The sequence below is a fragment of the Harpia harpyja genome, chromosome 3 (genome assembly GCF_026419915.1).
Source record: "Harpia harpyja isolate bHarHar1 chromosome 3, bHarHar1 primary haplotype, whole genome shotgun sequence".
In the NCBI taxonomy this organism is placed as follows: domain Eukaryota; kingdom Metazoa; phylum Chordata; class Aves; order Accipitriformes; family Accipitridae; genus Harpia; species Harpia harpyja.
This window is the reverse complement of record NC_068942.1, coordinates 5,250,089-5,265,831: the sequence shown is the minus strand read 5'-3', so window position 1 is coordinate 5,265,831 and position 15,743 is coordinate 5,250,089. Positions and strand designations below refer to the sequence as shown.

Sequence of the window (15,743 nt, the reverse complement as noted above, 5' to 3'; positions counted from 1 at the left end):
TCACCGATCAATCACAATCTCCTTCTGTCTCAGCAGCCCCTCTTTAATTTTCATTAGAGATTCCCAGTTGCTGAAGTCCTGATAGCTGGTAGCTGGGTAACTTTGACGAGACGTTCCAGTCGGAACCTGCATAAAATAATTGTAGAATTAGCCTCCAAAACAGTAAAGGTTAAGTAGTATCCCAGGTACTAGGGCATTTACAAAGCAGTTTGTTGTTTCAGAAACCTAACAGTTGTTTTTCAGTTTAATTCAGATTTGCTTTATATAAAACAGTCAGATGTTTATAACAAGTTTCTTGAAATAAACTTCAGTCCAGTATCAGTGATATAAAACTTATTTTATCATTTCTCTACTAAAGAATTCATAGCTCTGAAAGCAGTTTAAGACGAAAACCTCATCTAGAATTTTAGTACGTAATTAAGACAAACACCACAAAATGGTCACATCCTGCTGCAATTCTCGTAGTACTACAAATGAGATAGCTTGATAGCTTTAGACCTGCTGGTAACTGCAGGTAACAGTTACCATTCCTTTCACTTGTTCAACTTCCACCTGCAACTTCGGCATATAGAGAAATTCCCCTAGATATGTGTGCATTTAAAATATAAAACATGGGAATATAATTCTGGTTAAATTCTAACTGTTTCCAAGAATCACGAGTAAGAGGTTTCAGGTTTTCCATTCATCTTCTCAAAAGCCAGCTATGTCCACAATAAACTGAGGACAACAGTTGAACTGAATATGAACCAACAACGTTATGGTTTGGAAGAAAAGCAAACAACTAACTGGGATGTTTAATACACGTTTATACTCAGAATATAAAAAGTATTACAAATATTTGTATCAGTAATTTACATAAGGGAAAGTTTAAGTTAGAACTTCTGTAACCAGACTGAAGGATCCCAGCATCAGCTGCCATGAGGTATCGATCTAATCTTCCACCAGTTTTTTAATCACTGAAAAAACGATTTCTCTTTTAATATCTGGGAGACATCCTGGACTATGCTGCCTTTTTATATTTTTGGACGAGAGCAGAAGGAAAAAAAAAAAAAGTGAAAATATGGCTAATTTTTTTTTTTTTTAAGTTTAAATAGATTTTAGGATCTTTTTACTAGTATTGCTCTAAAATGTTTTAAATTTCATTTGAAATTACAATAAACTGTATTAAGACCAAGATATATCATCAACAATTAAAATCAATTTTCAGGGAATATCTCCTTTGCTTAACCAACTGGATAGCTTCAACAGTAAAATTAGTTATGAACTCTTTTTAAAGAAACACCAACAATTCTACACATTAAACACTTCATGCCGATTTCTGGCCAAAGACACACTGAAACTGTTGACTGTGTTCCCTGTTGGACAGTATCAAGTATTGTATCTTTATTGAAATGGCCATATTGACTGGATAAACAGTGCTTTTCGAGGAAAAGTAAAATGTGAAATAACATTAAAATTAAATTTTATCTTAAAACGGTTCACTGATTTATGACTATGGTTAATATTTCTTGTCCCATGCTGACTCATGATTACATCCCACAAGCAATAAAAAAACACAGAAAACATCTGAAAATTCTCTCAACTGTAGCACCTAAAAAAAGTGCCTCATACAACTGCTTACTGAAGCATATTCTAGCTTTGAAAGTTTTGTGGGAATAAAATTTGTCACATCTGCAATTTCTAGTAAGTCAGTCCACGAAACGTATGCTTGTTCAAGGAAGTTATGTTAAAGATGGCACTGCACTCTACTGGGAGGCAAGGAATGGCAAAGCTAAGTGCTGCTTGGATTAAGACCTACCATCCATTTGTTAACATTTGCCATCAATTTAACAGTTGTCTTGCTTCATTTTTCATGCACAATGATCAATATGCATAAAAAAATCCTAAATTGGTGATATCACCTTGGCTTTTTCTGGTCTGGGCAGAGGTCTAATGAAGCTTAGGAAAGATACCAAGTCATGATTCTTCCTGTAAGTAATACATGTGCAGAGTCTTTAAGGATCAATGAATATAAAATTAATTTTGCCTGGGTTGCTCAATCCAGACCAGGTAACTTAAAAAGTCGTCTTTGGTGCTTACAGAATACCTTCAGATTGTCATGTATTGTTCCGTATTACAATTATCCACATGACTGGCTGAATTAACAGGCACCAGCACAGAACTATTTCAGTGAAAGTCTTTTAGTCACACATCCCATGTCATGCAGTATAAAGTGACATCAGGAACTATCGCTGTACTGTGTGTCATGAAGATTTCTCCTTTGCTTCTCCCACTACAGTGCTGAAGAATGCTTTTCTATATCCACCTCCATACCATTACGCTACAGTCAAAAAAAGAGAAAGAAACAGTCCTTAATGCAGTCGGGATTAGATCCTTACTTTTCAGAGCCAGAAATTCCATCTCTACCCAAAAGAAACAACGCACAAGAGTGTGACATGATAAACAGGCAATATATGGCTTTATAAAGCCAAATCTACCCATTTATTGAGCAAGGTGAATTTTGTCTTTAAGACTGAACTATAAAAATGAAGATATTAAATACAACTCTTTAAATATGAACCCATCTTAACTGAAAACATTTTGAAAGCCACCAGTGGTTTCTCTAGCAAGGGTCTTCAAAGCAAGCCCATTACTTCAATCTAGCACCTTTGCAAACTTAATAGTTTGCACTAAAATTAGAAAGAAACCCTTCAACTTTGGTACAATATATAAGTGACTACAGAAGAAGTCAAATATTAAGGCTGCTGAAAAGCAAGGTAATGGGTAGGGTGTTGTTTTTTTTTTAATCTAATATATATAAGGCCTCCTTAGCTGACTGACCAAGATGCTTTTGGCTTTGGAATGTATTTAATCTTATGGAGTATATACATGCTGTATATACATATGTAAAAACAAAGTATTATTCTGTATTATAACTGTGCTTCAATTTGTCACTCTGAACAGATGAAAACAACAACAAAAAATATTTGTTTCTGATATCACGTTTCAGCCAATTTTAAAAAAAAAGAATATGCTAAAAATACTTCTTAGCACTGCCCAGAATAACAAGACACTTCACTTATTTATGAGCACATGGTGTTGACTGCTCCAAACAGCTTTCTAGCTGCTCTGAATGGTGTGGTAACACACAGGTGGTCCACTTACATTCAAGTATTTTGGCTCCTAAGGACATCAAACCAAATAGTGAGAGAGCAAGATACTCTTTTAGGACTCATATACAGAAAGCCATCCACAGCTCCAAGTCCTCAACTTGAATCCTCCGCAACTACAAAATAAAATACCAGCTTGAAACACACAGCATTCTTTTCCATCTGCCCTAGAAAACACAACTATTTTTGTCGCCTGGCACCTCTTCCAAGAGTATCAACCTCGGACTGAGAACATCTGTTCAGTTAAACAGTATCCTTTGCACAGTGGCGTCCAAAGGTCCTCACTGGCTTGTTTTTTGACAAGGGCTTGGCCTTGACTTTCACGACCTGGCAAGCCTTCAAGTCACTGCTGAGGCACAGCTAGCTGCTGGGAAAAAAAATAAAATAAAAAAATCTTTGCTGTACTAGCCTATATGCAAATATTTATTGCTGGAACACACATTGCTGACTGATTCCATCATGTTTCTTAACAGTGGGAAAAATAATTTTTCTCTGGACTAGACGGTAACAACATTTGGATAACTGAGGCCAATAATGGCTGCATTTTTAATTGCACTAATTAAAATTATCTTCTCCAAACACGCTCGTAGTTTCTGCCTGGAGCAATTCAGTGTCTCAGCACACAGACTAGCACAGCATTCCATGTAACATGCTGTATCGCAAAGTAAAGGTGGAGGCCAAAAATGTCAAAATGATAGCTAATCTCAAAAAAAGCAATGGATTTTAAAGGGTTTTTTTTTTTCTGAAAGTTGCAGTTTAAATAATTTAGAACTGTCTATACTACAACTGTAAACTTTTCACAGCCCATTACTAACAGCTAGCACAGCGCCAAAAGTTATGCCAAGTGAAAGATCCCTTTTGGCCAACTGCTTGCACTGCCCTACGCTATCATAAACCCCCCTCTGTAGATACCATTCTTCTCTCGCTGCATTTTGCAGGCATTCATTATTCAGGAGAATGAGAATTCCTTGCATCCACAGCTAATCCAAGGCAAAGAATTGGCACAACCAACGTCAGCAGGCGTACGAACTGTTCCTTTGGTTTGACTGACAGTGGAGGAAACAAATATGAGTGTCCCCACGGACTGTGCCGCCGTGACATGGCACTTGCCCTACCACCTCGCTGGGTGATGAGGGAGAAAGAAGAGGTGGATGTGGCAGCAGCAAGCCCAAATGCACTGTTATCACAGAGACGCCTCTTGCTCTTCATTCCCCTGTGATGAGAAAAGGATTAGATCTGTAAAGGCAGAGAAGCGGTCACTGATGAGCTCTGCAACTGCTCCCCACCCTGGGTAAGGAAAGAAGGATTTACCCATCCCTTCCTCCCCACCCAGATTTCTTCCTAACATCAGGCTGAGTGTTTCAGCTCACAACAGCTCCCTCAATTCAGACAATCCCAGCGGATCATCCATCTTTTTTGCCAGCAAAACATGACAAGGCTAGTGGCTCTCATGCAGGAAAAGCAAGAAGAGGCTGCAACCATGGAATCAGGCCCTAATTTTAAATCACTTTAAAAGCAAGGCAAAGAATCATTTCTATAGAAAAAAGACTGTGCCTTGCTGAAACGCACTAGAAAGAACAGCCACAAAGAAGCATTATGACACATTCCCAGATGGATAAAAACCAAGGCGATGGACTGATTGAAGAAATCCTCACTTGTGGTGTCCGTATTTCACCACCACCTACTTACCGCTCCACTCTGCTCCATCTTTGCCATTTAGGGAAGATGGTGTTTCTGCTCAGCAGGATATAACCCCTACAATTCTTGGCAGCAACACCTAGGCTGTATCACATTTTGCTATACTTTCACAAATCTCCAGCAGTCGTGGGGGAGAGAACATCTAATCATGCCCTTGTGCCCTTATTCCAGCCATGGTAGACATGGCATTCTTTGGGGAATTTTTAATGAGGAGGACATAATTAAAACCAAAATTGAAACATCATCAAATTGTGAGGTACTGAGAAATACAGACATATCATAGAGATGTTAGCTTTGCCAACAGTAAGTGGTGAAATCCAGCACGAAAAAAAAAATTATCAAAAAATCAGTAAGGCTTGGAAAAAATTCCCAAACACATACTTCAGACAGACATGCAACCTGCAAAGCAATTAATATAAGAGGGACCACAACTAACAAGGAGAATAAACTTGACGGGAGTTCACAATTTAACCTGCCCGAAAATCAGCTTAATGCAAGTCTGGATTGCCTATATATGATATGTCAGGTCACACAGAAAGGGGACGAGGGAAGGAATAAGGCAGTGACTTAAAATAGTTCTGGCATAAACCCAGCTGGAAGAAGATACTCGGTTCTGGGCACTGTACTACCAGAAAGTCACTGAAATGGTAGAACATGTTCAAAGAAGAGCAATTCTAATGACTAAAAAGCTTAGAAAGAGTGATTTATGAGTAAAGAGCCAAATACCACAAAGGCTGAAGAGACATGGTATCAGCCAGCAAATAGGCTGAGAGTCCATACAAACCAAGGCTGATGGAATGAAAATTGAGATATGACAATTTGGGATAAGACTATCAGGAGGAAAAAAAAGCCAAAACCAAAAACACCCGCCCAACAACAACAAAAAAACCAAACTAAAAAGAGAAAAGTAGCAAAAGCATCTCACAAACAATTGAAAGAAGATTCAGATTTTAAGGTTTTAGGATCTACACTGAATAAAGTTTAGGAACTAAAGGGCAAGCTAGTCCTTATTTGATGACACATTAGGACTTCTTCTCAGTGTTAGGGTTAAATTATGCTGCAACCAAGTACGTGTGACTCAGGACAGAACTGACTACGCTATGCTGAGAGGAAAATCATTTAGGCTTCAACCTCATAGACTGAAAAACAAGATCAAAACTAATTTAAGAAAGGGCTCACCTTAAAAATATATAGCCACAGCTGAACTACATGGGTGCTACACAAAGGATTTCTACAGAATAAGCAGCCAGCATGACAGATGCACTAATTGTTATCCCGGTTTGCAGTAGCCTAAATTAGTGTTGGTAATTTGGAGTCTCAAAATTGGCTAAACAATACAACAAAAAAAGGACAATTCCCACCCCCGCCACCATTTTCATGTGGGTTTTCTGCTATTACAGAATCAGACCCATTCAGTTTGGCATTGCAATATCATACAGTGTTCAAAATTGAGATCATGAGTTGTTCTGTTCTGCAAGCGGGGAGCGGGGTGGTGGCGGGCAACATGCCTCTCTCTGGTTAGAGAAACCGCATCATTGCGTCCGTTGTATGACTTTTTAAAGCTTTTCCAATAAAAAATTAAAAAGCTAATGCTGACTATTTATAGACACCACCACTATCATTGTATCTTTTAGAAAGTGGAAAGCTTTCAAAAAGGAAAAGAATAAACAGTTACAGCATTAAAATGCCTCCTAAAAGCAGCACTCCCTCTAGCCATTAGACTTGTTTCAAGAATGCTTGTCAAAGCCTCCTTCACAAATGAAATCCCCATTGGACACGAGGCATCGCACGCTTATTAGATAGAGACCTCACAGACTTGACCCACATAAGCCAGGGAGGAATGTGACTGTCCTACAAGTTACTGTTATTTGTACATTTACTTCTTCCCCAGCATTGTTTATACTGCAGCTGAGGCTTCTGAACTCAGGTTTGATAACCACAGCAAGAGAGGAAGACATGATCCCTTACCATGACAGCTTACAAATGAAATCAGAGCAAAGTCCAGCAAGTACATGGTTGCTAGGTGTCCTGGTTTCAGCTGGGATAAAGTTAAATTTTCTTCCTAGTAGCTAGTATAGTGTTGTGTTTTGCATTTACTAAGAGAGATGGGAGAAAACAAATGCTAAGGTCAGGTATGCTATTCACCATGGAGGGAAAAAAAAAAATTAAAAAAATTAAAAAAAAAAAAAGCAGAGATTTGCTACTGATGGCGTAGTTACAGGGTTTTGATAGCAACCACATGGTCACTTAAACACAGTGTAAATTTACACTGCTATCAAAGAGAGGGGGGCCTGTTCTCCTGCCCCTTCTCACCACTTCAAACATTCATACCTTTCAGCTCCCTCCTGACAGCCCTAGTCCTACACTCTCCCTCCATCCCATACACATGAAGGTTATTTGTATCTAGGTCAGGTTCCTATCAGATTCATTGTACAAGGCCATGTGAAATCTAGCGCTGGCACACACTGTTAAGTGGAAAAGCAGCATACAAGACAGCACGTTTTGCAGTGGCACAGCTTTGTGCTGGATTAGTACAAACACACAACCACAAGTTGAATTATCTCAACTCCAGACAGTGCCAAACCCTCCAAAAGTATCAGTTAATGGACTGAGTATTTTCTAAGCTTCTGAAAAAAAATACTACTATGCAGCTGCTGTGACACTGTCAAGTGACTGGCCAAGACCTGGTGTGTTTAGCTATGCCATCAGTTCAAGAAAAGGAACTTCCACATGAAAGCGGCATAAGAGAATAAAACCAAAAACCTCCTGCACTTTCTTATCTTTCAAAATAGTCCTGCCTGTGCTGGTTATCTGAATTACAAGAGCACACACAGGACCAAGAGCACAGTCCTAGCCTACAGTCAGAGAGTGTATATGTGAAAGATCTATATGTGCTCAGAACCTGCATCCAGCAGGGGTTCCTGAATAAAACAGGAATATAACAGGGGATTAGTAAGGGAAGTGAACCGGAATGCTGGCCACCGCTTAACTGGCATGGTTTCATTCCCTCTAGCATCCTTGATAGTATTGTGCAAAAGCCTCAAACAACAAGCTAAGAAGTCAATATATTAACTCCGAAAAGACTTTGCAAGATCCCTACAGATGGACGTTGTTACTGTATGAGTCAAGGACCGTCGCATTACAAGAGGCTACGGCCACTCAGCAGTCCTCCGTGACTCTCATCTCTGCCACCTTAAGCTACTACGTTCTTAGAGCGAAAATGGCACTCCCAGAGCTGCAGCCTAGATTATATGCCCTCTTCTGTTTATCTTCCTATGAACAATTACACTTTTCTTGCTTTTATGTGTTGTTATAACATTCCTTTATACTCCATGCAACACCAATATTATTTTTGTCAGAAATCCTTGCCATTTATATTCTGGCAAATGTTATGAACACAAAACACCTCTAGGTGCCACTTAATATGACGTTAAAAGCAACAGTGCCTGGAATTTTCCACTGATAACAATTGGGTCTTTCCTAAGTATAGAAGCACTTGTTTTATTAAGTGTTCATTTTATCTTCCCATTACATTTAAATTCAAATGTTCTTTACTAAAACAAAAATAATTAACAAATCTGGAGATGAAAGGGAGCTTCCACAAGGAGAACAACTTTAAACAACTGTTAAATTGATTTTTTTGTTTTGTTTTGTTTCCTATTCTGGCCTGGAAAGCACCATGACCAAAAAGTGATTACAGTTATTCAAAGCCCACAAAAAGACCATTGTTTTAAGTGCTGCACAAATGTAGGACATATGTTATTTCCTACAAAATTTTATGAACTGTACAAGTAAGACAGAAATAGATTAGAAAAAAGGAATCGTTGGGAAGACAAGATAAGGCCCAAATCAGTCATGAAGGGAAGCACCCCTAAAAGTAAAATATCTCAGTCATTTGAACTCAGGCATCCTCAACCAAGTTCCGATCATTTGTAAAAACCTTTACGTTAAATGCACATTGCTAATATTTACAAATACCAGTTTACTGAGGGCCAGTGTTGATGCAAAAAGTGACCTAGAAAGCAAGCAAAAAGGTGTTGTATTTTTTGCCAGCCTGCATGAACTCTGGAAGGATGAGCAGAGCTGGCCACCAGTCTTGCACAGGAACAGACGGGAGCCCTTCTGTTAACAAGAGGATAACGAAAAGACAGTGCAACTTTCACCAAAGAGAGTGGTGAATATTAGAAGGGGGAGGAAAAAATACTTGCTGTGCAGTAATTGGAGAAGAAAATTTAAAAGAACCTAATATGGACAGAGCATCAGTTTCTCTTAACAAAGAATGCAAACATATTGAAAGAGAGTTAAGTCACTCTAACGTGAAGCAGGGGTATACATTTGGGGAAAACTGATGCTCTGCAAATTCTTTATCAAGGGTCCCAATTTTTCAAATGGAAGATCTTTAGATTCTGTGAAGGGTGTTGGCCCCCGAACCAGAAAACTGAGCCTCTCTTCTGCATTCCATTTCAGCTTTTCATGACTTTAAAAGAAACACAAGCCATGAGTGTAATATTCACCAGATTTAAGTGAAATTAAAAAGAAAGAAAAAACTCCCACAAAAATAAAGCAGAAACGTTCAAAATATTTATATGATAACAAACCCAAGTATTCACACAAACTCATAAAAGCACACTTCATTTAAAAATGGCAGTCCAGAACTGGTCTCTATGGGCACTTGCAGAAAGAATGGGAGTCTAGCCAAATTACTGGAACCTTTGCATTTCAAGTTTTGCAGATGCAACTTCTGTACGTTACAACTGATAGCATGTGCGGAAGGAATGATTAGGTAACACAGTTTTCCACTCCCTTTTAGACTGATAAACCAAAATAGTAAGCAGAAACTTACCCCCCCCTTTGTTCTTCTCCAGCTCTCATTAACATGAACACAGATTTTAAAAAGACAAGGAAAAAATACAAGGATATTCTATAAACAGCAGCAAGTGGGGGATTTAGTAAAGCCACCTTACGAAGGATTGGAAGACAAAAACAAGTTCTCAACAAAAACAGCCTCATGCAGAGTTAGTAAGATCTATAGATGTCAGAGCTCTGTACAACATGAGTACAGTACTCATTTACATTTGTTGATGACTACCTTGAAGAACTTCAGCAGATGGAAAAACTAGAGGCATCCTCATGTTTTCTGCCCTCACTGCAGGAATTCTCCCTTGAAGGAACTAGCTGTGTTTCACCCAGCAAACCAAGCAGGACAGCATATGGACCTACTGTGAAAAGATTTCCATTGCTTTGGGCAGGGATTCCACCACCATCCCTGTACAGCATCACATATCATCAAGTAAACAACAATTACTCAGTCACCCCAGAATTTTGGGGGAAAAAAATAAAAATAAAAAAATTTTAACTCACATGGAAGACACCATGTACCTGTGTGACTTTCTAAATTTCAGAGGTAATTACAGAAGCTTTGCACCTCTGACAAATCAGGTCCTGGAACCTCAGAAGTCAGACACTTGAAAATCCTGGCCCGAAACTTCTGCATCACTGACAAACAGAAGAAATGCAGCCAGTTTAACACTGGACTGTCTATGAAACTGGGAACCACACAAGCATGGAAGGTAGTCACACAATTCCTGTGTGGAATAAGTGACAGATATTTAAACTGTTTGGCTTCAATCCAGATTATGAACCTTTCCCACTTGAGTTTATGAGGGGTACTTGAAACGCACTTGTCTCTAACAAAAGTAGCAGCATGATGTAAGGGTGCATTTGAACATCCGTGTCAGTGTGTGAAGGTGTTTTCTTTCCTTAGGAGATAAACGGGGGGGGGGGGGGGGGGGGGGGGAAGCCCTAGTACCTTCTTAATATAAGCAGAAAGAGTAGAAAAAGTTCACAGTAAAAAAATATCACTTGCATCACCAGCAATCAGTACTTGTCACTTGTAGATCTCAAAGTATCTTAAAAAGAAACTAGCCTTATAGTTCTCATTCTACAGAAAGGGAACAGACAACAGCAAAGACAATTTGTCCAAGGCTCTCCAAAGAGGACCAGAACACAGCAGATTCTCTAGTGTTGAAACCATTTTATAACTAAAATACTGGTTTTAACAGATACAAATGAGACTATCCCTGCCTGAAGAGAAATAAACACGTGTTGAATCAAGTTTTTGACTGAATTAAAAAGAAAAGCAAGATCTTATCCATCCAGAACATCCTTGGAGCCAAAATGGAGATGAAGCTGCATATTCTGTTCGACAGGATCTGAATCTATTCTTCATCATGCTAGAAAATGTCACACACAAAGGCAGGTCTCCTGATGCTCCAGCTGGAAACTCCCTTTTGTGTCCAATAGTGAAAGAATGAGAGGGGAAAATGATTCCCAGAGTAGTGATGAGCCACTCTGCTAGAAGTGGGGCACCTGCAGCAAACCCTTCCTAGTATACTGTCTAATAGTGCATCGATAATACCAAACATTTGGAAAGAGCTAAAAGCGGGTTCAATAACAACTAGTTCAAAGCTGTATGCACACCTCTTTATCTAGTATCTCTGTGATTGAAGCTCAAAATAGCTTTCTTACAGTCTCTGGAAGAAAATAGAAATAAACATGTGCTAATCTGGTAATGCGGATGAGATTCGAAATCATCATTTTCCAAATTCCAGTCCACTGCTACTTCCATTAAGCTATGCTCTATCCACTAGTCAAATTCAAAAGGCTTGCTAATTCTCAAGTCACCTTTCTGCACTGTCATTACTAATGTATTTTAGATCAATAGAAACCTGCAAAATCCTCCATAGGTGGAAAGAAGCACCAGGAAGCTCAGGTGGTCTGTAGAAAACTTAGGAGATGCTCTCTAATTTTGCCTCTGTAGTCCTACACACTGAAAAAGTCATACTGAATATTCAAGCAGGTGTGTTTTTCAGCTATACAACCTTCTAAACATATTTGAAGACCCTTTTTACACTGAAATGTCCCCTTTTTTCCTTTCCCTTCCCCTCATCAAGTATGCTCATCCTCTGTTCACAGTGGTAGCTAATAAATTAAACTAGTCAAGCAAAACAGTATATTCTTTATCTGTATACTTCTCAATCCACACAGGAGTTATTGCAGTCTGAAGAGTTTCAGATTTAATGTAAATGCTGCAGTTTATTGAAAGAAAAAAACCCAAACTATAGATACACATTTAGTCTCTTCTTTTAAAACTAGTACTAGAGTAATCCAATATAACATGAATTAGGCAACTGTATTTTAAGACAGAAGAAGGAAGCTCATCTAGAAGGTGGCAAAGTTCATGTTTCAGAAAGAACCGCCTTTATTTTCATTTTCTAATTCACAGAGACGTCAACACTATTTTTATACCAAATACTCATATAACCAACTGATACAAAGGACTGTATTTCAAAACCACAGGACAAATTAATTTTCAGTAGAGGCCACAAAAAGAGGAAAGCAAATAGTTTCTTCTGTAAAAAGAAAGTCATAAAAGGAGGTAGAAAAGCTCTCTACATCATCTCAGTGGCCAGGCAGCTACAGTCAAAAGGACCTGTGAGACTATACATGACAAAGTTTCCACACTCCAGTGAGCGACAACAGAACTTCCATGAGGAAGCAGCTGCCTGTAGCAAAATACATAGTCAGAAAATACTTGCAAGACCAGGAAATCTGTTCTTGCTACTCAGAGATGGTCTGAACCAGAGGAGTAGAGCAACATTTTTATTTTGGCACATTCGACAACAGAATAAAGAAAAATATGAAGTTTTGTACCTCAAATTCTCAAGTAATAACGTTTGGGATCTTAATTTTCTGGGGTGCTAGGAGTGAAACAAAATTTTATTTTTAAAATAAAGGATTTTTTTCCTGCATATGTAATTGTGAAACAGCACTTCATTTCTGAAGAGGGAGAAGACATTGTGTTGTTTAAATAAGCTTCAGTGATTTCTAATGAAGTAAAAAAAAAATTACCTTACTGTTTTAGCTATGAATTGCATGTAAGAAAGGAAGTGATAAATAGCTGACATTCACCATGGGAATTGTGCTAGTCTTATGTATAGCCACTCCACAGAAGAAAAAGAAAAAGAAGGAAAAAAATGCAGAGCAATGGGCCGAAGAAATAAGCGATGAAAAGACAGACGCCATTCTGCAACATCAACCAAGAGAAAGAAAGGTGTTTCTCATTGACATTTCCCATATGCACATCTCAAACTAGGACCAACTGAAAATTAGCCTGAAAACCCTTTAAATGTCCGCTCTACACTATCTCCATGTCGATCTGAATGAAGATCCCAGTGAGGCAAGATGCTGAGGCCACCAGTCTACAAGCTCCCCCTCCACAGTACGTGAGGGTGGTTACTGTAGTACTCTGCATGAGAGAGTCCTTCAGCTTCTAAATGCTGCTAATGCGTTCATCATTTGGGCAATGTTTATGCACTTCTGTTAGGACAACCTTCGGCTGAAGATAGGTAGCAGCTGAATCTAAACCCCAATCGTTTCTCCTCCATTCTGCAGTTACTAACGTTTAAGTGGAGGTAATCCAGCACCACCACTTGGCAACTGGAACACGGTCTTCCAACTTTATCTCTCCTTCATATGCCTTTGTCCCGCCGTTCATCCATCACTCATAACATGTCAAATAACACAATTAATCTCTGTGCTTCCTAGAACAGTTTATCTCAAAGACACTCAACACAGCTTCTTAGGTACAAGGGTCTCAGCACACCACCTAAAGCACATTGTTCAGCTTAACCAATTGAGGACACCAGTAACATCAAAATACAGTTCTCCCAGGCATTTCATAGAAATAAAAAAACCTTCCACTGTAATGAGGATCACCAAACTTCCTATTCTGTATCATGTTGCTATTTTGAAGACACTGTGCACCACTGCAATTAACTGCTACTATTCAATTATTTGACCTTCATTAATCTAGTAAAAAAGTACACTTTGTTGATACGAAAACAACCAGGTATTTGAAAGAGCACTTTTTTTGTGCTGTCAGTACTCTGTGGCAAAATAAAAAAGCTACAGGGCTCAAGTCTGTGCTAATTGTGTTGCCTCCAAGTGAAATAAGTGCTCCCTATGGGGGTATGGGAGGAGGAAGGCCACTGTGGATTTTCAGAGCAAGAGCCAGACAAAATTTCTTGTTCCCCTACTTCTCTCCTAACATTGGGTCAAAGCACCAAAGACAGTAAACAGGCGTTACACACTTCTGAGCCCTGTGATCTACTTTAATGGTTAAAAGTTCATGCCAGTAACAGCAACTGAAATGAAAACATTCAAGCTGACCTTTCTGAAAATGTCTTTGGTTAGTAACAAATCAGATGACTAGTCCTGCCAGAGCCTTCAGCATTCCCAAAATAAGAACTATTTCAGCCCAAGTTGTATAGTTTTCTATTAATTTATTTTGTACAGGTTTTTTTAATCACTTTGCAATGGTATGCTTCACGAGCTGCAGTTTCACAAAATTAAGTTCACCTTGTTTATAATGAAGAACAAAATGTGAAGATCAAACTAATTTAATGACTGTCCAGTGCTTAGGAAAAGTAAATACTTCTTGTCCCAGAGGAGAATAACATGACGCAAAGCCTAGATTTCTCAGCAGAGCTGTTTCCTATAATGCTAACAGAGACTGTAAGTCTCACCATAGAAGCAGGAAAATCTGCAGCCTCAGAAAGGCAACTTCGTCCACATACATCCAAAAAACATTGAGACTCCAGATGTGAATGAGAATCACTGAAGTCAGATAAGCATTAAAGTAGGTATCAGGTAAAACATAAAAACGTATGGGTCATAAATCCATCAAATTCAAGCAAGAAAACTCAAAGGCATAAAAAAACGTTACTATCTCCGAATTGATTAGGCTATATCCCTTACCTGGTCTAAATCTGGAACGCTGTTCACACCAGCTGAAAATACTGCTTTTCCCGTATTTCTAGAAGGAAAAAAACCTCTCATCCCCCTGCAGGTTGTATTAGGCCTGCAGTGCAAATGTAACTGAAGTATACGTTAGCTGGGCCCTTTCCCTTTGCAGGGATCAGCAAAAAGTGTCTTGTAAGTCACATTTGATGATACCTGGATGGCTACAAGCAATTACATATGATGCAAGAAGCATCTCAGAATCAGGCCAGAAAAACACTGGTTACAAAAAGGAAAGATCTCGTTTTAGCGTTCAGCTTCAATATCAAAATCTGCTGTTCTGTCCCACTTATACAAACAAACCAGTGCGCATCTGTGGGAGCATCCGCTTCTCCCTTCTCTTCGTTTTTAGCTACTTTTAAACCAAACACATGCAACACAAGAACCTTAGCAGTGTGATATTGTAGAGGTACACTTGCAGTAAGAGAGAAAACTGCAGCAGCACCATGAAATTATGCACTAAGCTGAGTACTCAGACTTACTGCTGAATTTCTTTACTTGTATATTATAAGTAATTGGGCTTGGGTTACAGTTCATTTCTATGCAGATTCGTGGATTATCAACAGACCAGATACTGACATTTCAAACTCCTTACACAGATTATACAGCTAGCCAGTGTCTACAGCTGGAATTTTAAAACTAGCACATGAAAGGCAAAAATAGCCCAGGAAATTATTGCCAATGTGAATAAAAGTCTTATTATTATTATTTAAATAAAGGAGCTGGTATGCTGTAGTATAACACGTCTCTTTTTGGACATTATCCCAAACATCAACCGGATCTCTAAATAAATTTATGAGAAGAAACATGCTCTGGTGGCAGATTTCTAATCCCACTGGAGAAAGCCCAGATCATCTCCATTTAAGGTCAAGCAAGCAACAGCTGCGCATTTTTGTTCCCCAGAACAAAATAAAGCAGACCAGAACCTCCAACACAGATTCCTTTTTTAAAGCTTTTCCTTTCTGATATCCACGGGTGTCTGGACCCATTCACCCAGGGGTGATTCAAACAGTACAATGATGTGCTCACATATAC

At 38.8% G+C, this 15,743-nt stretch overlaps 1 protein-coding gene across 2 annotated transcripts in view; it reads right to left on the bottom strand.

Moving 5' to 3' along the window:
• CEP85L (centrosomal protein 85 like) overlaps positions 1 to 15,743 on the bottom strand; it is a 122,589-nt gene that overhangs the window by 35,820 nt on the left and 71,026 nt on the right. For both annotated transcript variants that reach the window (XM_052781226.1, XM_052781227.1), the window contains exon 4: positions 5 to 126. In XM_052781226.1, the coding sequence (XP_052637186.1) occupies positions 5 to 126 (122 nt within the window). The remainder of the gene's footprint in view (positions 1 to 4; positions 127 to 15,743) is intronic.